Source organism: Pseudopodoces humilis, chromosome 10 (assembly GCF_049639895.1).
Source record: "Pseudopodoces humilis isolate 2021_Gansu_Grassland_sample_001 chromosome 10, ASM4963989v1, whole genome shotgun sequence".
Classification (NCBI taxonomy): domain Eukaryota; kingdom Metazoa; phylum Chordata; class Aves; order Passeriformes; family Paridae; genus Pseudopodoces; species Pseudopodoces humilis.
In genome coordinates this window covers 26,221,382-26,243,334 of record NC_142209.1, presented here as the reverse complement: position 1 = coordinate 26,243,334, position 21,953 = coordinate 26,221,382, and the positions used below count along the sequence as shown (strand labels likewise).

Here is a 21,953-nt window from a genome sequence, read left to right as displayed (position 1 = left end):
TAAAATGCAGAGTTCAGGAATAAACCTGCCTGTCCCTGCTTGTCAACAAAATATTATGAAAGGAGCCTTTAAAGACAAACCTTTTTTTATTGCTCTTCATTAAGTTTTTACAAGCTTCAAGAAAAACAATTAAAAAACAACTTTCAAATTCTATCACAAGGATGAGTAACTACATAAAAAGTATCCTTAGCTTATCTTTAATAAAAAAAATCCAAGACAAGAAAATGAGAAAGATTAAAGAAAGGGACTGCTAAAGCAGCCAGTACAGAGCCAGCTGTCCTGTAGAGCAAATAGGACAGCAGTAGACTGCAGTTCAAGATCCTTAAACGGTGAGCTGGGTTTTGTCTGTTATTCATTCCCTCGCCGACTCTTTTTGTGACTTTTCTTAGATCTGAAACAGAAAAAACAAAAAGCCAATACTGTAAAACATATCTTTAATTCCCTAATTGCACTTAGAAATAGGCTAAGCCTTTACCTTTCAGGTGATTTGGAATGACTTCTGTGTCTGTGACTACGGTGATGCCCTGTAAGATCAAAAGGCAATAGTTATTTCCATTGCCGCTGGAATTTTCTTGTTTTGCTAACGTAATCTGCTTCTAGTGACCAAGTGTGCTAAATATTGCCAGAACAACCTGGTGCCTTTAACCAGGCACTCAAATTAACCTCCTGGCAGGTATCCGAAAACTTACTCAAGACAATTTTGCAGCCATTAAAGGAGTTCCCCAGCTCTGCCTTCATGTGAGCAGCAGTTTTATCAGCCACATTTAACACCTGTGCTACCATCTCAATATGGTGACAGAGATTTTTCTTGCAATGGATGTGCTCCTGATAAAGACTGGCCAGAGTTATTCTGGAAGTGGCAGAAATACCTGGAGATTTCGATCTCGATCTGTGGCGCCTCTCCCGGGATCTGCTCCGGTGCCGTCTCGGGCTTTTGCTGCGATGCCGCTCCCGGCGCGGTGATGGGCTGAGGGAAAGGCAGCTTGTAAGAGAGCTGTACTACAAATGCACATTGCTCAGCTTAAATAAGAGAATTAAAGAGTCAGTACCTTCTTCTCTTTGGAGAGCGGCTGCGCCTGCAAGTGGGGGAGAAAAGCAAAAAATCATTAAAAATCATTAGCAGAACAGCTGTTTAATTTCCCACATCCTTCAGCAACAACACCAGGGATTTTACTTCCCATTAGTGTTCTTGGCCTACTACACATGGGCCTGCTTAGGACTGGACTATGCAGTGAGCAAGAGTTTAGTGATGAATTTTTCCTGGTTTAATATCAGAGCAATTAACAGGATTTCTCTACAGCCTCTGGCTTACATGAAAAAAAAAAAGCACTTGGATCTCTTTGCCATTTTCACTGTATTGTCAAATTTAGCTAAAATTGGCCAGCAAGTTCAAGAGTTAGAGAATGACTGGAGAAACAGGCAGAGGGGTTGACTGTGTCTGTGCACTGCAACTCCTCACTTCAGGAAGTGCTCAAGGAACTGTGAGGTGTGGGAGGTTGTGGCAGAACTGCCACCTTCACTGCTGTGCTCCAGCCATCTGCAGCACAACAGGTAAAAATACTGGTCAAGAAAGAGTCGCCTCACCTCCTTGGGGACCTGCTCCGGCTCCGCCGGTACCGCACCACCGGAGATCTGCGGGGCTTGTCCAGGTCCCTGTAGCCCCTCCTGCGGTGGTCAGGAGATGGGATCCGTTCCAGCTGTGAACAAGTTGGGGGAGGATCTTAAGTCTTGTTTCAGCAAGGTTTTATGCTATCAGTAAAGGTTTCTGAACAATGAACATAAATTGCAAAAGTCAGGCAGCCAAGCTTCCCCATCCCCAAGTATTTCTGATTCAGGAATGAGTGGTGCTGTCCAAAACTGCCAACTGGAAATTCAAGCAGCCACTTCTTATAGTGTTGGTTCTGAAGAAGTACAGCAGTACTGACTGACTGATGGTCACAGGACCTTCCATCATCACCGTCAGTTCTCTCTACTACAAATGCATGTAAATCAATTGAGCTAAATAAGCTTAACACACAACAGATTTTCAGAGATTCAAGAGACAGGGAAACATGCCAACATGGGTCCAAGTCCTCACAAGCTGCTTATATGAAAATACGTTATGAGGGGAGGTAAGAGCTGCCAGCAGCCTCCTGATGCCTCCCCTCAAATGTTTGTCATAGACTGCGAAGTGTCCTAAAGGGGTTCAGCTTCAACTATTTCTTTCCAAAACAGTTCACCAACCTTTTCATCTTCTTCTTCCTCCTCCTCACTAGATTCTACATCATCCATATCTTCTTCCAGAGCACTAACACGAGGCTCAAGTTGTTCAGCTTCTTCCAGAACATACCGTTTCTAGGAGAAATGGCAACTTTATTCAACATAACCAAAGTAAGGGCAAACACCTAAGGAGGCGACTACAGCTTACACAACAAGCCAGCAGCTGATCCAGCTACTGAACTTGGTGCAGTTAGGAATTCCATAACCATCTACATTTCCCAACCTGCAGTCGAGGCAGGATGATGTCACAAACACGTTCTTCGTGGAGTAGCTCATCAATAAATTCATCCACGTGCATAAGCTCAAATTCTGGGGGTGAAAAATAGCATTTAAAAGACAAAATTAACACTAGAGGCTAAAGTAAAGATGGAACACTTCAGACAACTTATGTCAACAGGTAATGTCACAATTTTAAAGATTTATTCTGTTAAATAGACATAAGAGTGTTTACCCCCATTTCTGTTCTGACTTTTAATTTTCCGATAGTCATTGTACAGCGGTTCCAGGTACTTGTAGCAGTCGATGGCAGTGCCTGTCAGTCTCATGTACAGTGCTCCAAGCATTCGGACATACCTGGAAAGGAAACCTTTCCATGGATCTTGGCTTCCTGCACACTTAGCAGTTTGGATAAAAAAGAGTTTTTTCTTTTTTTCCCACAAGTTTCTGAGGAAAATCAGTACACTAGCCATTATACACAACCATTTAGATTTACTCCGTCACTCCCTCGATGCTGTCAAAACTATATATATACTTTACATACATAATGGCTGTATGGGGGCATTATCACTAACAAAGATAGAAGAAGTATTGAAGAAAAAGTAAATGAACGTGAATCCCTTAATGTAGCTAATCCCAAATACTTCAGGCAGAGGTTTATCATCACAGAGAGCACATGCCACAAAGATGAGCCCTTCCAACAGACCAGGTGACAAGGAAAGCAGTCTTGAAAGCAAGAAGAAAAGCTTGGTTTTGAGCAAGCACAGTTTATCAGAGCGCACTGAGAGCTAAACCCTGCACTGAGGTTTTCCTGGCTGTTTTGGGCACTTCCCCTCGGCACAACAACCTCAACGAGAGAAAAATCACAGTACAACTTACTTGAAGTCTTCGTTTTTTATGAACTCCACAATGATGTCCTTCTCGGGCTGGATCTGCAGCATCTTTAGCGTCAGGCACAAGAAGGGCGTGGGTTTAATGTTCCCTCCATAGACGCCCCCCACGTACTTCAGCTCCATGGCCTTGTCCACCACCAGCTCGGCTGTGAGAAGGACGGGACTGGCCGTCAGGGCAGGCTCCCCCCGGCCCCCCGCCTCGGCCCGGCCTCCCGCCCGCCATACCCGTGAGGCCGAAACACTCCTCCTTCCAGTACTTGGACTCGTAGATGCGCGTGCGGATGATCTTCTCCACCAGGTACTGCGGGTTGGTGCCGTGGATGCTGTGCGCGTCTTTCACCGTGCGGTTGGCCATGGCGGCGGAAGCAGCGCAGCCCCGCTCGCCGCTCCCAGCTTAGTCTCCTCAACCCCGTTCCCGTGAGGGCCGCTCCGCCTTCTGCCGCCGCTTCCGCCTCCGGGGCGGAGCCGCCACCTCCGCGGCCGCCCGGCACAAACATGGCGGGGCCGCGCCTCCGCCCGCCCCACGCGCGCGCGCCGCCGGGGGCGGGGCTCCGCGCGCGCTTTGGCGCGAAGTTCCATCGCGGAGCCGGCGGGACGCGCTGAGGGGACACGGTGAGCTGGGGCCGTGGCGGGGCACAGGGCTCCTGGTGCGGGGCACCGCGCATTGGGACCGGCTGCCCAGGGAGGCTGGGCACTCTCCCTCGCTGGAGACATCCCAGAACGCGATCCTGTGCAATGTCCTCTGGGATGACCCTGCTGGAGCGGGGAGGTGGGACCGGATAGACCGCTGTGGTCGGTTCCAGCCTCGCTCGCTCTGCGCGGAGATCGGGCCGGTGAGGGGGGTTGGTGTGAGGGTCTGAGGGTGGTTAGTGGCTCTGTGGTGCTGCCGAAACCCCTCGGTGTCCCGCAGCGTGTCCCGCCCGGCGCAGTGGCCCCTCAGCCGCCATGTGCCGGCCGGGCTGGCGGCGGTGAACGGCACTGGGGGCTGTGTGTGGCTTTTTCCCGACTTTTCAGACGAAAACTCTTACTTAAAAAAAAAAAAAGGAATCAGAAACCAAAATGAAACAAAGTGTTGAGCGAAAGTGAAACGTCGCTGACGGTCTCCCCAGGTCGGGCAGCCGGCCCCGCCATGGCGGTGAGGGCCGCGGGGGAATGGGAAAGGAACTGAACGAGTCACTACTAAATATCTTCCTTTTTTGCCTCATCCCTTGGGGAGGGGTGTCTGTGGCTTTGGGGAAGGTGGGCTTCTCTATGTCCGCCAACCACCGTTCTTCATCCACGCCGAAAGAATTGATAGCAGTTCTATGTATCTTCCCATCTTCCTTTTGTTTTTTTCTTGTTTTATTTTTGTTTTGTTTTGTTTTAAATAATAACCGAAAAGTGTTTATGTGTTTTAGCTTTTACTTGGGAATCATGAACACCCGGCAGCAAAGCAAACTTACCTACTCCTGGTATGGAAAACCCTTGAGTTCAGACAGAAAGCTGAGGACTTCCCAGTACAAGTAAATAACATTTATTTTTGCTTTGCTAAGGGAAATTCAATGTATGTTCCTTTACCTTTCTTACATCGTTTAGGTTAACATGGCAGTCAGTGACAATATGAGTAAGGTTTTGAGCATTTGCTGTGACACTGTATGTATGTAACAAACACATTGTCACCAAGCTCTTGAATTATAAACTGTACAATGTATAAGCAACCAAATCTGTGAATAAGTTTTAACTAATTGAACTACATAAGAGAGCTTCTAATCAGGGAACTAAGTTGTAAACATTGCAAGAAGGGGCATAGCTAACTGTAAATTTGACAAGACATTGGGCTTAATGATATGTGAATTATGAAGAATATTAAATTCTCTTAATCTTGTGTCTGTCACTTTTTAGGGGGATCCTTATTACATCAGAAAGCAGCAAAACAAAAACCTGTATACAGCTTGGTGACTTTATTTTAGTAGAAGGGTTGAATGCAGATCAGCCTTATGTGGCACAGCTCATGGATTTATATGAAGATGGTAAGAGAACTAAAAACTTATATTCTGTGTGAGGAATCTTAAAATGTTTTAAAGTTACCTTTTTCATGGGGGGTGTAGTTAGCATTAATACTATGTCACTGGCCTAATTTATTAAGAAAATCAAGTTCTGGTAATCATTGCATCTGTATTCACATGCTCCCCCAAATATTTGGGACTGATGGCTAATTTCAGCTAAATTTGATAGATAGATGGAAATTTAAGTACACTGTAATTTTTGCAGTCTTTATGCAGTTGTCTAATTTAAAAGCAGTGGTCTTTGAGGAAGGCAGTGAGCTCATGCTTTATTTAGAGATTGGAGAATCCAAATGGAGCAAGAGCACTGCAGCCCTGAAATTTGCATCTTGTTAGACAAGATCAAGCAATTTAAGTATAATAATAAATAAATAAAAAATAAGAAATAATATAATAAAGTACTAGTCTGAATAAATGGGACTTGTTACTTCTGTTCCTTGTAGAGCTGCTTGTTTATACAGAGGTTGATATGAAAAGATAAATCATGGGAGGTGGGTGATACAAAAATAGTCTGAGTTTGAATTGGGAACTACTCATTGGCTCTATCTGGTTACTTTGAACAGCTTTTGTTGGTTTTTGTGCTGTAATAATGCTTTGTGAGTTTTCTATTATCTTTACATTTTTAAAACATAAATACATTTACTTCCATCTTATTTATTTACTAATGCACTTTTTTTGTAGCACAACTGAATATTCTTTTCATGCTGGAATGAAACCCATGAAACTTCCTTAAAAACAAGATATTTCATCAGCAATATTCGCTGGTTTGTCAACCAAAAAATTGTTTCTGGTTTCTCAAAGTACATTGGCACAACAAATACCATCTTGAAATTTCTCAGTTCTCTTTTTATGTCACTGCTTTTAGTTAGCAGGGTTTGAAGAGATCACATCTATGCAAATAAGGAACTTCTTTGTTTGTGACAGGGAGCTGCTGGTCTGGAGCTGGTTTCCAGGTATTTTTGTGATTGAGACCGTGTGCAGATGTTACCTTAGCCCTTAAGATTCTCAACTCAGACATTTTCATTTAGCTTAGAAAATGGGACTTGCAGTCTCTTACCAGATGCTTTCTCACCTGTATCCTGGGAGGATTTGTACCCTTGCTGGCATTTCAGCCAAAATCTGGCACTATTTGTGACACAATAAAATTCTGATGTTCCCTGACTTCCTCTCCTTGTCGCAGGTGCTCAGGACAAACGTGCAGTTGTGCAGTGGTTCTGTCGTTTGGAGGAGATACCTCAGAACAAACGGAAGCTGCTGAAAAGAGAGATTTCTGCCCAGGAGGTGTTTTACGATCAAGTTCTTGGCTATGACACTGATATAGCTGCAGAGACCATTATTAAAAGCATCATGGTATGTATTGCAATCTTTCTACATAGAGAGGGAAGAAAGAGCCCTGTAGTTTAAATTAATAACTAAGGGTTGCATGACTTACAGTAATAAGATCTATGAATAGAAAATAGCTAAACTCTAAATTAACAGTAAATGTTGGTGAATGTGTGTTTTGATATTTCCTGGTTTTGCAGGTATTACCACTACATCTGGGTGAGGAGCTGCCTATCATTAAATTAAACAAGGAACAAACTTTCTATGTCAAACAGTCTTGGGATGGGAAGTGCTTTAAGATTTTGTCCCCAGACACATTCTCTAAGCTGAAAGAAGCTAACAAGCAAAGAGGTGTCATCACAAACTCTTCAAAAGCATTTATTCCTTCAGACGTCCTTACACCTTTGAAAAAAGAGACAAAGAGTGTTGTTCAGAGTGCCACAAAACCAAAAAACGTTGACATGGAAATAGAATCCAGACATTCTACTTCTAAGTCCTCCCTTGCTAAGGAGAGGCATTCTCAAAGGGTTGCTAATAATGACATCAAAACCCCAACAGCAAGGAAGAAGCTGGAGTTAAACAGTATGTATATGGCAATATTCTGTCCATTCAGTAGTTCTGTATATGTTTTGTGCTTCTCCCTTTTGGCTAATTCTAACAATTGTAACATTTAACATCAATATTTTTAGCTACTTTGTTCAGACTTTGGTATCAGCCCTAGCTTTGTAGGCACATCACTTGTTTGTCTTGTCTGTTGTTTCAAGCACTCCACTGCTTATATCCAACTGCTGCTGTCAATGCTTTATTTGTATCTGATAAATCTAAATGAAAGTGCTTGTTGACTGAAATGCTACCAATCAGCCTCACTTGACCTCAGAATGCCCCACTTTCTTTAATCTTCTGACTGACTGTGCACTAAAATGTTTACATTGAGCTGGTTGAATGAGCACATTTGATCCTGTGTAACATGCAGTATTTTCAACATGGAACCTGAACTAAAGTTGTAAGTGATGGAGGTGGGTTAGAGAACGGAAAAATCTGTTTGTCTTCCTTCTGTTCAGTAATTTTTTAGAGGAAGTGACTTCTAGTGATCCAGTTCCTTGTTCCTGGAGTGATATGTCCATCTCCTTTCATTTAAACAGCAGGCACTGAGCCAGCTGTACCATGTCTTCTGAAAATTAACCAAACCAGCCATATTGAAGCCTGACAAAAGTTCATTTTGCTTTTAATTTCTAGGTCCCACAAGATCCAAAGGCAGGCTGCTGGGATGTGAAGTTTTGGGTCTTTTGGATGATGACTGTGATGCCGTAGCACCATTAGAAACATCAGCCACTAAAAGAAAAGTGAAATTTACAAGTGGAATTTTAGGCTCACCACCAAAGATCCCCTGCAGCAACAAGTCCAGGTCAGCATCTGAGACTGCAGGGGAGTGTCAGAGGTTCAGTGACACGTTACGATTGTCCCCCTACACTAAGGTCAAAGATTTCAGTGAGAAAGACAAGACTCTTCATGAGAAAGACGACATTCTATCGTAAGTGGCAGCATTTTTGTCATTATTTTTGTATGGGATTTCTATTTGTGTGAAGCTCTCTTAAAACACATTTATGAAAGATGTCTGGAGAGGAAAGTAGGTGAAGTCTGTATGTGCCATGTTTTGCCTGTTGAGAACAAGGAAAGGAGGAGGAGGGCCTCAGCAGTGACAAGTGAACTGTGATGAAGCGTTAGAAAATGTTACTTGGAGGTGAATGAATGATCAGGGAGATCCAAAGAGAATTTGACTTTTCAGATGGAAAAGCAGTTCATTGCTCCAAGAACAGAGAGATGATGTTGGAAATGGGAATGGTTGGATGATAGGAAAGGAAACTGAAGCCATGTTGATCGTTGTTGTTGTGATGATTGTACCCATCAACATGGATGAGAATCTGTTTTCCTGCACTCAAGACTCAGATGTGGCTGACTTGTGACAAATGTTGAGGGATGCTGGACTGTAGAAAGAAGTTTGATTTGCCTCAGGAGAGTCTTCATGAGAATTGTATGTATACTTCCATGCTAATTTTTCTATAGGAAAGAAAAGCCCAAAAAGCACAACTATTCAAGTATATCTTCACACAGTCTTTACAAACAGCAAAAACTGGGGGAGGAGATGAATGGAACAGACTTTCTTCTGCAAAATGTTGCAAGAAGCCAGAAACCAGTCCTTTTCCTCCTTTACAAGAGTAAAGATGCAGATGCAACAATGGAATTCCACCTTTATTTTGTCACTAATTATATATAGCATGAAAATGTTTACCTTTCATTGATAAGTTAGTGACATTTCAGTTGTATTTATAGATCAAAGAAACTTCTAAGAACTGTCAACAAATTATAAAAGCATCTGTGATTCATCTCATTTTTTTACTTTGAACCAGTAGGAAAGTTGTGTAGTAGCAGTAAAATGTTTCAGTAGCAGGGATGAAGAATCACCTAGGAAGACAACCAAGGAATATTAAAATAAAAAGAGAAAAATACATTCCAAAGGGCAAATCAGAGAGATGCCCAAAGGAAATAATTTTTTTCTTATCTTTCTCTTAAGAAAAAATAATGGGCAAAAAACCCCACATCTCAATAAAATAAAATCATAGCTGTTCTGAGCTCCTGTCCCTTCAGTTTGGCAGTGCAAAATACAGCAAATATTTTCTTTTTACTAAGGTGTATTGAAGACACAGTGTAAGAACAGGGAAATTGTGCTGCCAGCATCCAAGCCATAGCCAATCTGTAAATAACAAATAAGAATTCATGCTGGATGGACAACTGTTGTGTTATCACTGTAACAATTGAGGCTGAAGTTTGAAAGGCCTTCTCTGTGTCTTTACAAGTGTGATGCAAAGAGAGGAAATACAACCAGCTTTGTGTTCTTTCTTTCCAGTTTAGCTGAAGATCAGAAACCGAGCAGCCAGAGCCCTGTGCTGACCCCTCGTTCTCACAGAACATGTGTACAGAAAACCAGTGCTCTCATTGCAGAGCAGATCAGGTAAACCTGTCAGCCATGATCTCCTGTTCAGATTACTGCTGGTAGCTTGAAGCCTTGAGAGCTTGTGTGGTTTAATATTGAAATTCAAATGGTTCTAGAAGCACAGCTGAATTGCAACTTGAGTAAAAACTGGTTTATGTTCAAAAACATAAAGCTGACCTGTGGTGTTCTTTAGAAAACTTGATTTCCTTTAAACCAGTCTGTTAAAAAGCCATGGAAAATAAGCATCTTGAAGTGGAAAATGTTTTGGCTTGATGATTACAAGGACCACAGAAAAAGCTGAAAATATACAAATGTTGCTCTGTGATGTGTAGACTTGTATGTATTTTTTTTTAAAGCTTAAATAATTTCTGTTTCTTACAGCATATTGGACCAGGAAGATTTTCTGTCTGGCTCTGACAGTTCCTACTCTGCAAGCAGTGAAGAAGAGGAGGATGATGATTTGCCCTGTACACCAGAAAAGAAAACTAAATCCAGCAGAATATTCAGCACCCCAAAATCTTCAAGGAAGTCAACAGTTCACACTCCTGCAAAGACACCGAACAAAACTGTAAGGCTCCACATAAAAGAGCTAATTTTTATTATTTCTGAGCCAGTTATTTGAATGCTTGATGCCTGTGTACCAAAGTAAAGTATCTGAACCCCTTGGCTTTTAATCAAGCATTATCTGGATTAATTTAATCTTTGATATGAGTAGGTTATGCAAATGTATAAACCATTTGTGTCTTGTGAATATAGTGACAATGTTGATCAGAAAGCTGTGGCTTAAATGGGGAAAATACTGGCTTGGATGCTGTTTCTTAAGAACTAGATCATTCTGTTAGGCAGCACTTCAGAACAGGACTAACAGCTTAAAAATTCTTCAGACAGTTAAAAGGTGTAATTGTCACCACCCTCTTTCCAGCTTCCTTTTTCTCTTAGGAAGAAAACACCATAAGGCCTATTTGGGAATTCCCTGTGTAAATTCTGGTTCTCAGTTCATCTTGTACTCTGGCATAAGTAATGTTTGGGAAACTCATATCAATGATTTGTTCCTAACAGAAAGTGCTGTTTGTAGAAAATCTGCTTGAGGTTGTAATTTCTCTTTGCAGCCTTCACAAGGAACGCCCAGAACACCCCGGAATGCAACTCCAGAAATTCCCAGGCGCATCCAGGCAACCCAGGAACCAGCCAGTGTACTGGAAGAAGCCAGATTAAGGTAACCTGTGCTCAGGAAAATCATCTTTATTTTGCATCAGGTGTGAATATCAGTAGGCTGTGCTGACATAGGGAATGTCATCTTTACCATCTAGAATAAAATAGGTAAAAATACATTGTGTTGTGATCCAAAAAAAGTATTTAATAATTTACAATACAATACCAGATTTACAAATAATGGTAGTATTTACAATACTATTTTGGCAATTTCAAATTATTTTAACCAGTGCATGCTAAATTCTACAGAGTTAGGTATCTTTATTCTTGCAACATTAGAAGAATAAAGATCCTCTCTGATTAGTTTTAGATTGTAGAGGTACAATATTTGTCTCTTCTTGGTGTGTGAAAAAGCTTTACAGGTATCACTGTAGATCTTCGTGGTGGAAAAAAAAGGCATTTGGGACTGACTATCTTTCAAACTGGGTTTTAGTTCTGTTTCCTATAAGCAGTTTCTCCTGTTTTATCCTACCTCTGCACTGGCTTATAAATAGTTTGTGAATTAAAACAGAGAGATCTTTATTGCTGCATAAATTAAGAGCACATAGAGACTAGGCTATTTCTTTTGGGATATTTGACATTGATGCTCAGACTTAAAAGTATGTAAGAGAGATTTGGAAAACTCCATAGGGGAGGAAGGTGAGCATTTGCCTGTTTGTTTGCATCAGTTCTTCAGAGAGAACAGCAATTTTAATTTTCTTTTTCTTTTCTTTTTTAATTCAAAGGCTGCATGTTTCTGCTATCCCAGAATCTCTGCCTTGTCGTGAGGAAGAATTCCAGGATATCTATAACTTTGTGGAAAGCAAACTTATTGATGGTACAGGAGGGTGAGTTTGGCAAGACTGTGACCAAGATCACATTTCCTTATGGTGCAACAGATGATATATTTTTACTTTATATTTATACTTTTTACTTATTACTTATATTTAAAAAGCTATCATCATTTAAAGTTCCTCATTCAATTTTTCTGGTATTTTTCTTCCTTAAGTGGTGTTCTGTGTAGAAATATGGGAAATATGTAGAAACATGTAGGCTTCTTTATTCTACAGATTCAAATTAAAGACCAAATTATAACTGGTCAGTTTTAGAAGTCTGGAAAACTATTATTTATTTTTTTTTAAAGAGGTAGATTACATTTATAAAATGTTTTAGGTTGTTAATTGTTTCAGTAATAATAAAAATCCTCCAAGGTGTTATGTGTCTCTGCTTGCAAATAAAATAAAATGTAGGGAGTTGTCAGAGGAGTATTCAAGACTGTCAGAGGTCAGGAATTCCAGCTCATTAATCCCAAGAGTCACAGCATTTTGCTCAGGCTGCTGAAGAGGTGCTCTCCTTTTGTAGGTGCATGTACATTTCTGGAGTGCCTGGAACAGGTAAAACTGCAACTGTTCATGAAGTAATTCGGTGTCTTCAGCAAGCTGCAGAAAATGATGAACTGCCACCATTCCAGTTTGTGGAGATCAATGGCATGAAGCTGACAGACCCTCACCAAGCCTATGTGCAGATATTAGAGGTAAGTAAAGTGTTTTCAGTGGCTCCTGGGTTTGAAAGAAGAGATCTTATACTTTACCATCAGATCCTTGATATCTTACAGTGTTCAAGGCACTTATCAGTACTTCCCAGTCCCTCTAAGAGACTGTGCTTTTATCTTTGAGCAGGTTAGAAAATAATTAATTTAAGGCCTTAGCCAACTTCTTGAACTGTTTTGCTTTCTGCTGCATAAGGGTAGTGGCTGAGAAATAGCCTGGTTTATTGCATCTACACATCTAAAACAAATCTAAACGAGCTTTTTATATTTTCCTATGGTGTAACTTTTTCTGCACATCTGCTTAAACAACTGCTAAGGTGACAATTATGGAAGTCAGTGTATCAGTAGAATAATTACTGAGGGGGTCTTAATGGTTAATTGATCAGTCATAATAGTAATTCAGCTAAAGAGGGGCCATCTCTGTCAACAAAAGTGTATTTCTGATATCCATGACAAACCAGTCTGCAGTATCCATCTGGGACTACTGACTGTGCTTGTGTTGTATGGGTGGGAATTAATCTTCTGAGGGCTGGATTAAGATCACCCAGTAGGCATTAGACAGTAACTGCTCAAAAGCTTTCTCAGTTTAGGCTAACTTTAAACCAGTGACCTGGAAATTAAATGGTTTCCTGAAGCATCTGTTCCATTTTCATATAAACTTCTGCTCCATTTATCATCTTTCTGAGCAGGGAGTGGCATACATTAGTACATTACATACATTACATACAATTACATACATTAGTTCTAATGTCCCTATCCTCATAGTTGGGAGTTAAATTTGCATATTTGCATCCTTTCCTCAAACCAGTTTAGACAATGTCTTGCTGAGGGATTTGCTGAGGCCAGGCCACTGTGTTTCTTTAGCATAGTGAGAGGCTTCCTGACAATTACCCTATTTCATGGTACTGTGAATATATTTTAACATCCTTTGTTCCTATCCCATTCAGCATAAAATCTAAAAATGAATAAAGAATAGGCCTTTGGAAGTACAATCTGTTGCCCCTCACTGGTTCTGAACTCAAAGGTAGCCCAAGTGAAATATCCTTTAGGGGAGCACAAAGTCACATGAACCACGTACTTCTCCAATTCCTTCTGCCTCAGCTACTGTCAAAGAACCCTAACTAAGAGCTAGGCTGCTGCTGCTCTCCTGATTGCTGCAGGTTGAAATCCAGTTTGCTGATGTTTCTTTGCACGACTGAAGCAAATTCTGGAGCTTCCCTTCTGCAATTACATCACTGTTGTAGCAAAGTTTAGAGATGAAACAGGGACTGGAAGCTTAAGACAGATGAAAGAGATGAGGTTAAATACCTGTGTTCCACCACAGCAACTGAACTCTGTGGTATATTGGATACTCAGCTCCAGAGCTGTAGAATCGGAGTTCTTTGGGATTCAGCTCCTTTCTGTGACTGCTTTGGATTGTCCTGACTGAATTGGAAACAAGAAACAAGTAGAGAATATACATTAATCTTGTGTTCTGGCTTGTTTAGTGATTGTCAGATCTTGGGTTTATTAGAAATTTTAGAAAAGAAATACAGTTTTGAAATGCAGTCTCCATTTGGCTTTATTGCTGGACTTTGCACTATGATGAACAATTGATTCAGCATCTGCAGTGTAATTTTGAAATGTCATGCTTTGATTTCTGGATATCTTTGGACTTGCAAGGGAAGAGGTAATGTACAGTCAGCTTATCTGTTCTGCCACATAGTTGCAAAAGGTATTGGAGGTATTTTTTAGCTCACAGTTGAATAAATTTAATTATAGATCATGCTGATGATTCATTAGAATTTCAATAGCAGTCCAAGATTACTCAAGTCAGCCTATTGTTGTCAGTTGACTTAGGTTTTCAGTAGGTGTGTGCATTCAGAGATACCCTATAGATATGCTGGGTTTAGAGCCCTCTAGACTGGGTGGGTTCAGGATTTCTTAATGATTCTAAGACAGATTGCAGAGAATTCTGTGGGTCTCTCTTTTTAGTTATGCATTGTTTTGTTTCTCTTCTCCTTTATGGGCAGTTCTTGGTAGACCAAGAGTGTCCTATGAGCTACTTTCTCTTTTTTTTTACTCTCCCATGGAAAAAATAATCCAGGTGCTTGGTGTAGATTGTTAAGGAAAGGCAAAATTTAAAGGAGTCAAACTTTGTATTGCCAGGAGTTTGGTGTGATTAACCTGCAGTATTTGTTCAATCCTTTTGCAGTTCTTGACAGGTCAGAAGGTGACAGCAGCCCATGCTGCAGTACTGCTGGCAAAGCTGTTCAGTACACCTGGGCCAAAGAGGAACACCACAGTGCTGATAGTGGATGAGGTGAGACAAAGAATCCTTTGTTGTCTTTCCTCCAAGATTGTAAGAAGTTTTTGGTGGATGGAAAATTATGCATGCTTTGAGTGTATCACATGTGATATAGCAGGAATAGACAGGAGAAAGGAGACGCAAATAGTTCCTCTTACCTATTTAAATTCAGTTTCCTAAAAAGGCTGAATATCCTGTTGCCATGTTGTTCTCTGCCTTGGATTTCATATTGATTTTATGTTTTGTTATTCTAAGACATGGAATAAGATGTTTGTCAATTATAAATACCAGAGGATTCAACTGAATTTTGTCTGGAAGCTGCTGCTTTTCCAGTGGGAAAACTCACAGAGAAATAAGTCACACCCAATTTTGAAAAGCCTTGAATGTGCTATGTTCAGTAATAATCATATGCACTCTTATTTTTGCTGTAAGCTAATTCAGGTTCTCACTTGGATGGTCTTTGAATCTTGTTAGATGTAGTATTAGTATCACAGTAGTGTTTTAAAAATGCAGCTGTTTCACATTTACTGCTCAATCATCCAGTAGGACTGTGCTTTTCCAAAAGAGATTAGAGCCCTAATTCAGCAAATGCAGTCCTATTAGTAGATGGATAAAGGAAAGGCAACATAGCCAGCTTGTTCAGAATCATGTGAGAAATCTGTGGCAGAGCTGGTTCTCAAACCCCCATGAGGTATTGTAAACAAGAGGCCATTCCTTTTTCCAGTCTGATTCTTCTCTTTTTATCTCTGCAGCTTGATCTGCTGTGGACCCGGAAGCAGAATGTGATGTACAACTTATTTGACTGGCCAACCCAAAAGCACTCCAAGCTAATCATCCTGGCCATTGCCAACACCATGGACCTGCCAGAGAGAATTATGATGAACAGAGTAGCAAGCCGGCTGGTATGTCCTAGCAATTCTGTTGCTATGCCATAAAAGGAGAAGAGATTAAATACTGGATGCAATCAAAAGCAATCCAGGAGAAAAGCAGGATTGGTTATATCAGAAGCTGAACAATGTTTTTTATAATACCCTCTCCAGAGGACTGATAATGAACATATAAATTTTAGCAAAGTAAGTTCAGGAGCCTGTTTGCTAATCAGGTATTATGCTGTGTACATACACTATGTTCTTGTAAGAATGAAATAAGAATATGGATGCCTTATTTAAATATGTTAAGATTTGGATAATCAAATGCTGTGCTTCATGGTTAAGCTGCTTACTCTAGAGTTCAGATGGTTTCCCTACCTCTTTTCCCTTTCATTCCAGGCATCTATTTACTTGTCTGTTTGCCATCATCAGTTGGTAGATTATATAAAGGTATCCAGCAAAGAAAACTGGATGCTCTCTCCACTTGTTTTGAATACATTTTCCTAGGTCATCTCACCACGGCTCTGAAAAGTTATTTGCAAAAACAGTGCTCTGTGCCTCTATCCTTCCATGACTCAAAAACAGCTCCACAGGGTGTGAATTGCTTTCCCCCACCCACTAAGCCCACTGCAGATCAGCTGAGTCCACATAGTCACAAGAGAAGAGTTTTGCATAAGAAATTAAAAACTCAGGTCTCCTGTGGGATGAAAGGCAGTGTGCCATCTGCACCATAGATTGTCCTCATCTGAGGGCAGTTCTTATTTGCTTGAGCTAGAAGAGAGTTTTAATTCTTGGCTGGTGGCTAACTTGAAGTCAACAAACACACAGATTTGCTAAAGGAGATATTTTTCCACAGTTGCTGCTGTTATTATATTCAAAAATAATGTGCAGACAGATGTAATCAAAATATTTTTGTATTGGGGATCTCTGATTTGTTTAAAAGTTTTTTATAAGATAAATCTGAATTCTGGTAGCAGCTTCACTTGCTCCTTGGGCCTTTCAGTGGGGAGATCCAGCCAGTGGTCCTCACTGAGTCACAGTTTTGTGGATTTGTACATTTTTTTCACAAATGTGATTGAGTAAAGCATGTTACTAGGAGGGAAAGGATGTGAAAGACTGATTGGTCCTACCAGAAAAAGTAAAAGTAAACACACAGGTCATGCTTGAGCAGTGGAGAGTTCAAACACTTCTCACTGTGTTGTGTCATTTGTTGTAGGGCCTCACCAGAATGTCCTTTCAGCCCTACACCTACAAACAGTTACAGCAAATCATTTCATCCAGACTGAAGGGTGTGAAGGCATTTGAAGAGGATGCAGTTCAGCTGGTTTCCAGAAAGGTGAGCAGAGTAGATAAATGTCCTTCATGTTGCACGTGGTGAAAAGTGTGGGGACAGCAGGGAGAGTTCTGTAATAGCTGTTAGACCTGATTCTGTGGTTGGGTTCTGTATTGGAGGCAAGTGGGGCACAATTAGATCATATATTATTCAGGGTATTTTCTCAAAAGACATTGCTAGAGCAGTGTCCTTGCTTTTTCCACCTACTCTGAGAAGGCAGCAGCATATTCCAAGAGCTGAAGGCATGACAAGAGTCGTGATGATAAGATGTCAACTGTCTCCACTGTTTAGCATAATGTGAGTCATTGAAGAATCCTGAAAAAGATAGCATGCCAGTGGCAGTGGAAATAGCCTTATTAATTTTATTTCTCAAGATGTTTAGTGCCCTGTCATAATAGATAATACCTGTTCTGTTTGCAAGTCTTAATACTCAGTTGTACAAAAGGTAAGTAATGCATTGGGGATCAGTAGCTTCTCAGATTGAGATATGTGCACTGCTAATGTGTTATATTAGCAGCTCCATATTGAAGTAATGTATTAAAATTATGTCAAAACATCCTACATCATTGTAGGATTTAAAAAGAGTGCTCATGAATATGTCAGAAGTAAATACAATCATGTGTTTTGTTGTGAAGGAACCACCTCTCTGTAAGAATAATAGTTTTTTGGTTGCAGAGGGATGGTTTTGCAGGGGGAATAATTGCAGTGAGTTCTCTTCTGAAAATACAGAAATATACCTTGCAATTAGATTTTCTATGGGGTTTCTCATTCTTGGCCCCATCTGGGTTCTAGAGCTTTTGTATATTATCAGCATCTACTGGGAAAAATAGGCCAGTACTATATGTAGTGAAGTTCATAGCTTTATTAAAACTGTAAAGCACAATTTGGGTTTTAACAAGTATTTAGTTTCAGAAATTTTAGACACCTAAAAATTTCCAGGAACTTGTAAATGTAAACTATCTTAGACATTTCTTTGAGATCTTCTGAAATTATTAGTGTACTCTTAAAATCAGTATTTTAATGAGTATAGAAAAACTGAGTTTTTTGGTGTCATAGCCACCACCTCTTTATTTTTTTTTTTTTTTTGCATGAATGTGGATTATGGTAAAGGTCTTCACTGATAATTAAACTGATACTTCTGAAAACTTTTGATGTTGAAATGAACTGCTCACCTTTAATCTTTTTTTTTTAACCTCTAACTTGTGTTACAGAAAAAAGTTCAGCCTTGAATTTAAGATGACCAGGTCAGGGTGGGGGTGTGGGAGATGTGGAGAGTCGCTTCTGTTGGTTTTGGTCAGTAAGCTTTGTTGTTCAGGATCTGGGATTGTAGTAAGATAGTTCAGAGATGTGTTGCTCTCCCACCAGATGCTCAGAGTGTTTGGGGTTTGTCTGTCTGTTGATTCTTACTCAACTCTTTCCCCAGGTGTTGGGAAATGTTGTCACAAATCTGTCATGTGCACTTGCAGGTGGCAGCGCTGTCTGGGGATGCCCGGCGGTGCCTGGATATCTGCAGAAGGGCCACAGAGATCTGCGAGTTCGCTGCGCAGAAGAAAACCCCAGAGACTGTCAGGATGGTGCACGTGACTGAAGCCATAGATGAAATGTTCTCATCACCATATGTCAATGCAATCAGGTAAAAATATTTCCTTTGCTTTTGCGTCTCTTTCACAGCACTAGTTTTTCAAAAACAAAAATTGTGATGGCAGAGTTGCAGGCTGTGATACAATGGCCACTTGTGACTGCCCACCTTGTGTTTAAATATGTAGCTCCCAAGCAATTTCCCTTCCATCAAGACTTCCTCCTGATGTTTCATAGGTTCTGAACTTCACAAATGGATTTTTGTCTGTTTTGGTTTTTGACTCAGGAATGCTTCATTGCATGAACAACTCTTCTTGAAAGCAGTTTTGGCAGAGTTTCGCAGGGCAGGAGTTGAGGAGGCGACAGTTCAACAGGTATGGGGCTTTTTTGTTACTGACACCAGTGATCTGGATCACAAGGTGGTTTTATTATTTATAGCCTGCATGTTAAGACATGCAATCTCATGCTTCTACCCTAACATGCTTTATAACAGTAAGCATCAAAGAGAAGCTGAAATTATCAGGCAACAGTCCAAGGAGGAAACTGAAAGTTGATTCCTACTTGTGCATCACTGTTTTTCTTCATAGAGGCAGATTTGTCACTGGTGGCTTTGGTTTTTTTTAGTAGACCCATAAAATACTGGGTGCCAGCAGAATTGTGAAGACTGTAGTAGTCATGAGTAGTGTGGAAGCTAAATGTTAATACTTATAGAAAGATATAGTTCTAAACAGTTTTGTGTAAAATTACAGCATCTCAACAGGCTGGAGCTATTTTATCTCCTGTCCCATGGGTGTGGGGGGGAAGGCAGCTTGTCTCTGTGTCACCTTGGCACACTCAGTTGCAGCAGGCAGTAAACATAACCTGTGTCCTTTTTCTCTTTTTTCAACAGATCTACCACCACCACGTGGCCTTGAGCAGGATGGAAGGCCTGCAGAGCCCTACGGTGTCAGAAATCATGGCAATTTGTTCAAGACTTGGTGCCTGCAGGCTCTTGCTGTTGGAGGCCAGCAATAAATACCTGCACATGCGGGTGCGACTGAACCTCAGCCAGGACGATGTCATGTATGCACTCAAGGAAGAATAAAGCAAAAGAGATTCTATTGCTTTTAGTATGTATAAATATTTTAAATACAGTCTATTTTTATTTTTTTTAATTATTGCTAAAATGGAAATGCTGAAATGTATTTTTTTAAAAATGCTTTGCTTATTTGTTTGATGGTCTCTTTTTTAATAATAAAGAATGAATTTCAAAGCATTTTAAATTAATTAGTGTTTCAAACTATTTGTTTTTAGAAGTATTTTTAAGTGCTGGTAGCTGGTCCCCTTTTAATCGAGGTGTATGAACTTGGGATGGATAATTCGAAGAAGATTACCTGCATTACTGGTTTTTTTTAAGGTTTATGGTGTCTTTGGCATTCTGCAGATTTTCCTCAGTGACTTTTACACTCAATGAAAGGCATTGTTAAAATGCGCCTAAACTTTTCCTTACTAACGTAATTAAAAGGAACGTCCAGGTTGCAATCCAACATAATTAAAAGGAGCTTCCAGTTTGCAAGGTAGGCTCGATGCTGGAATGCAGGAGACGGTAACAATAGCGCACGGATTGTGCCATTCGAACACCCAACTCCTTTGTCTGACCGATCGCTATCACGGATCACCCCTCTGCAGCCGCGGCGGTGCCGGCGATGTGTGCGGGAATGTGTGCAGGGAAGCCGGGACGGAACCCGCGGGGCCGCGGCTCCGGGCCCGCCCCTCCGCCGCTCCGCGCAGCCGCCGCGGGCGGGCCCTCCCCGAGCCGCGCCGGGCGGAGCTGCGGCCGCACGGGCGGGAGGCGAGGTGAGCCGGGGCCGGGCTCTCTTCGGGCGGCCCTTGCGCGCTTCTTCGCGCGGCTCCCGGCCCATCGCCTCCGCGGCCCGTCCCTGCGCCGGCCGGGGAGCGCCCGCAGCCGGCTCTGCCCGCAGGGTCCCGCCGAGCTGCCCGGGCGGAGCGCGGGTGCGGCCGGGCCGGGCTCCCCGGGCCCCGCGGAGCGCGTCCCGCTGCGCTGCCCCCGCTGCCCTCACGGTGCGGGAGCCCTGTGAGGGAGGGCCGGGAAAGCGGCGGGGTCGAGCCGGCCGCCTCTGTCCGGCGGGCTCTGCCTTGGCACAGGCAGGGCACTGACTTTAAGTTCCGTGTGCTCTCAGTCCTATAGAGACACAGCCCTCTGAAATTCATGAACCAACATGCTTGGCAGAAGACCTAAAAAGAGCCCTCAGGCAAAGGGCCAGGGAGCTGCAGTTGCAAAGCAGGTAAGAAGGGCAAAGGGCCAGGGAGATGTGGTTGCAGAGCAGGCAGGGAAGCCTCCTACTCCCACTGCTCCTCAGGATAGTCTCGTTCAGACCTCTTGCTGCTGTTTTCCTGCAGAATCTCCCATGTGTTAATAGCATTGCAGGATCATGGGAAAAATTAGATTGTGCGGTGCTTGTTTTCCTTCCTTCTTTAGTGCATTCTTCAAGTAAATATCTGATAGGCAGCTGTGGAGGTCTCGCAGGGCAGGCACAGTGTTGTAATGCTGTAATCTTTGCATGAGACCTCATGACTCATGCTTACAGTATTTCTTAGCAGAGCTATGTTGAGATTTAATAACAAGTGACTCTGTGGAAGTTTTCCTTATATCTCTTAAGAAAACAGGAATAAGAACAGCAGAATATCAGGTAACAAATTAAGGGACATATATGGGAGAATATTAAGGTGCTAAACAAGAGGCAGTTAATTTTAATTTCCCTGTCTTTTGTCATTTTTTCATGTAATAGATAGACTGATAAGCCTATGCCCCTTTCCCGAGATAAGTGAGTTTAACTGTGTCTGTGTGTTGGGGTTTTCTTCCATACTTATCTACCCTGGGATGGAGTTTCAGAAGTCTTATGGAGAGAAACAATAATTAGTCATGGTTGGCAGGTGTAGAAAGTCAGGTGACAGTGTCAAAATTAGAAATACAGTCAAGACAAAATTCTGGGTAGAAAGCTGACAGAAAAAAAAAAATGTAGTTCAAGTTAAAAGAATATGTTAGAACCAGAACAGAATTTCAGAAACCATTGAAGGTAGAATAGAGGCAAGTAACAGGTGGAATAATTGGTAAGAATATAGAGAAATGTGAAAAGGAATTGTAACAGGTTATTAGAATAGAGAAAATAGCTAAGATTCTCTTCTGGTGATTTCTGAGGAACCAGAGTTCTCATACTGATGGCAGAATGCTGCAGTTAGTGATCCATAATGTCACCATGCCCCCAGTGTGGAAGTTTGCATTTCTCTAGTGAGAGAGATGGTGTAGAACTTAGTTCATCTGAGCAGGGGAGAAGATAAAAGATTAAAATCTCTTTCCTCCTTTTGGGGAAAAAAAAAGAAACCTCATTTTGAAAGGACAGAGAGTAAATCGAGGCTCTGA

The 21,953-nt window shown here is 41.6% G+C and overlaps 3 protein-coding genes across 5 annotated transcripts in view; 2 read left to right on the top strand and 1 right to left on the bottom strand.

Moving 5' to 3' along the window:
* Positions 1 to 180: 180 nt before the first annotated feature.
* On the bottom strand, positions 181 to 3,807 carry PRPF38A (pre-mRNA processing factor 38A). Its single transcript, XM_005521160.3, has 10 exons — positions 3,594 to 3,807; positions 3,355 to 3,514; positions 2,711 to 2,832; positions 2,483 to 2,568; positions 2,224 to 2,334; positions 1,585 to 1,697; positions 1,050 to 1,076; positions 870 to 967; positions 476 to 524; positions 181 to 391 (listed from the first exon to the last, which is right to left on the bottom strand). The coding sequence occupies exons 1-10, from the start codon at positions 3,721 to 3,723 to the stop codon at positions 349 to 351; spliced, it is 939 nt and encodes a 312-aa protein (XP_005521217.1). The 5' UTR covers positions 3,724 to 3,807; the 3' UTR covers positions 181 to 348.
* A 74-nt stretch (positions 3,808 to 3,881) lies between these two features.
* ORC1 (origin recognition complex subunit 1) lies at positions 3,882 to 19,697 on the top strand. Of its 2 annotated transcripts, none has more exons than XM_005521159.3 (17): positions 3,882 to 3,980; positions 4,766 to 4,870; positions 5,250 to 5,377; positions 6,591 to 6,760; positions 6,934 to 7,315; positions 7,970 to 8,264; positions 9,639 to 9,743; positions 10,107 to 10,293; positions 10,835 to 10,941; positions 11,663 to 11,764; positions 12,279 to 12,450; positions 14,660 to 14,767; positions 15,505 to 15,654; positions 16,838 to 16,957; positions 18,421 to 18,587; positions 18,819 to 18,906; positions 19,422 to 19,697. In XM_005521159.3, the coding sequence occupies exons 2-17, from the start codon at positions 4,782 to 4,784 to the stop codon at positions 19,614 to 19,616; spliced, it is 2,565 nt and encodes an 854-aa protein (XP_005521216.1). In that variant the 5' UTR covers positions 3,882 to 3,980; positions 4,766 to 4,781; the 3' UTR covers positions 19,617 to 19,697. The 2 variants fall into 2 exon arrangements, with proteins under 2 accessions (XP_005521216.1, XP_087916570.1); XM_088060444.1 differs by lacking the exon at positions 3,882 to 3,980 and adding an exon at positions 4,063 to 4,201.
* Positions 19,698 to 20,300: 603 nt separating this feature from the next.
* CC2D1B (coiled-coil and C2 domain containing 1B) overlaps positions 20,301 to 21,953 on the top strand; it is a 28,095-nt gene continuing 26,442 nt past the window's right edge. Inside the window, exons 1-2 of one of the 2 annotated variants that reach the window (XM_005521158.3) lie at positions 20,301 to 20,368; positions 20,713 to 20,817. In XM_005521158.3, the coding sequence (XP_005521215.2) occupies positions 20,752 to 20,817 (66 nt within the window). In that variant the 5' untranslated portion in view covers positions 20,301 to 20,368; positions 20,713 to 20,751. Of the gene's footprint in view, positions 20,369 to 20,575; positions 20,594 to 20,712; positions 20,818 to 21,953 lie in introns of those variants that run through there. The other variant, XM_014250752.2, reaches the window with a different exon arrangement.

Coding starts and splice junctions, on each gene's coding strand:
- ORC1 (XM_005521159.3), top strand. CDS start 4,782: ATGAACACCCGGCAGCAAAGCAAACTTACCTACTCCTGGTATGGAAAA. Junction 10,942..11,662: donor CTGGAAGAAGCCAGATTAAG/GTAACCTGTGCT, acceptor TTTAATTCAAAG/GCTGCATGTTTCTGCTATCC. Junction 12,451..14,659: donor CCTATGTGCAGATATTAGAG/GTAAGTAAAGTG, acceptor ATCCTTTTGCAG/TTCTTGACAGGTCAGAAGGT.
- PRPF38A (XM_005521160.3), bottom strand. CDS start 3,723: ATGGCCAACCGCACGGTGAAAGACGCGCACAGCATCCACGGCACCAAC. Junction 2,569..2,710: donor AAGTCAGAACAGAAATGGGG/GTAAACACTCTT, acceptor TTTCACCCCCAG/AATTTGAGCTTATGCACGTG. Junction 1,698..2,223: donor AGGAAGAAGAAGATGAAAAG/GTTGGTGAACTG, acceptor ACTTGTTCACAG/CTGGAACGGATCCCATCTCC.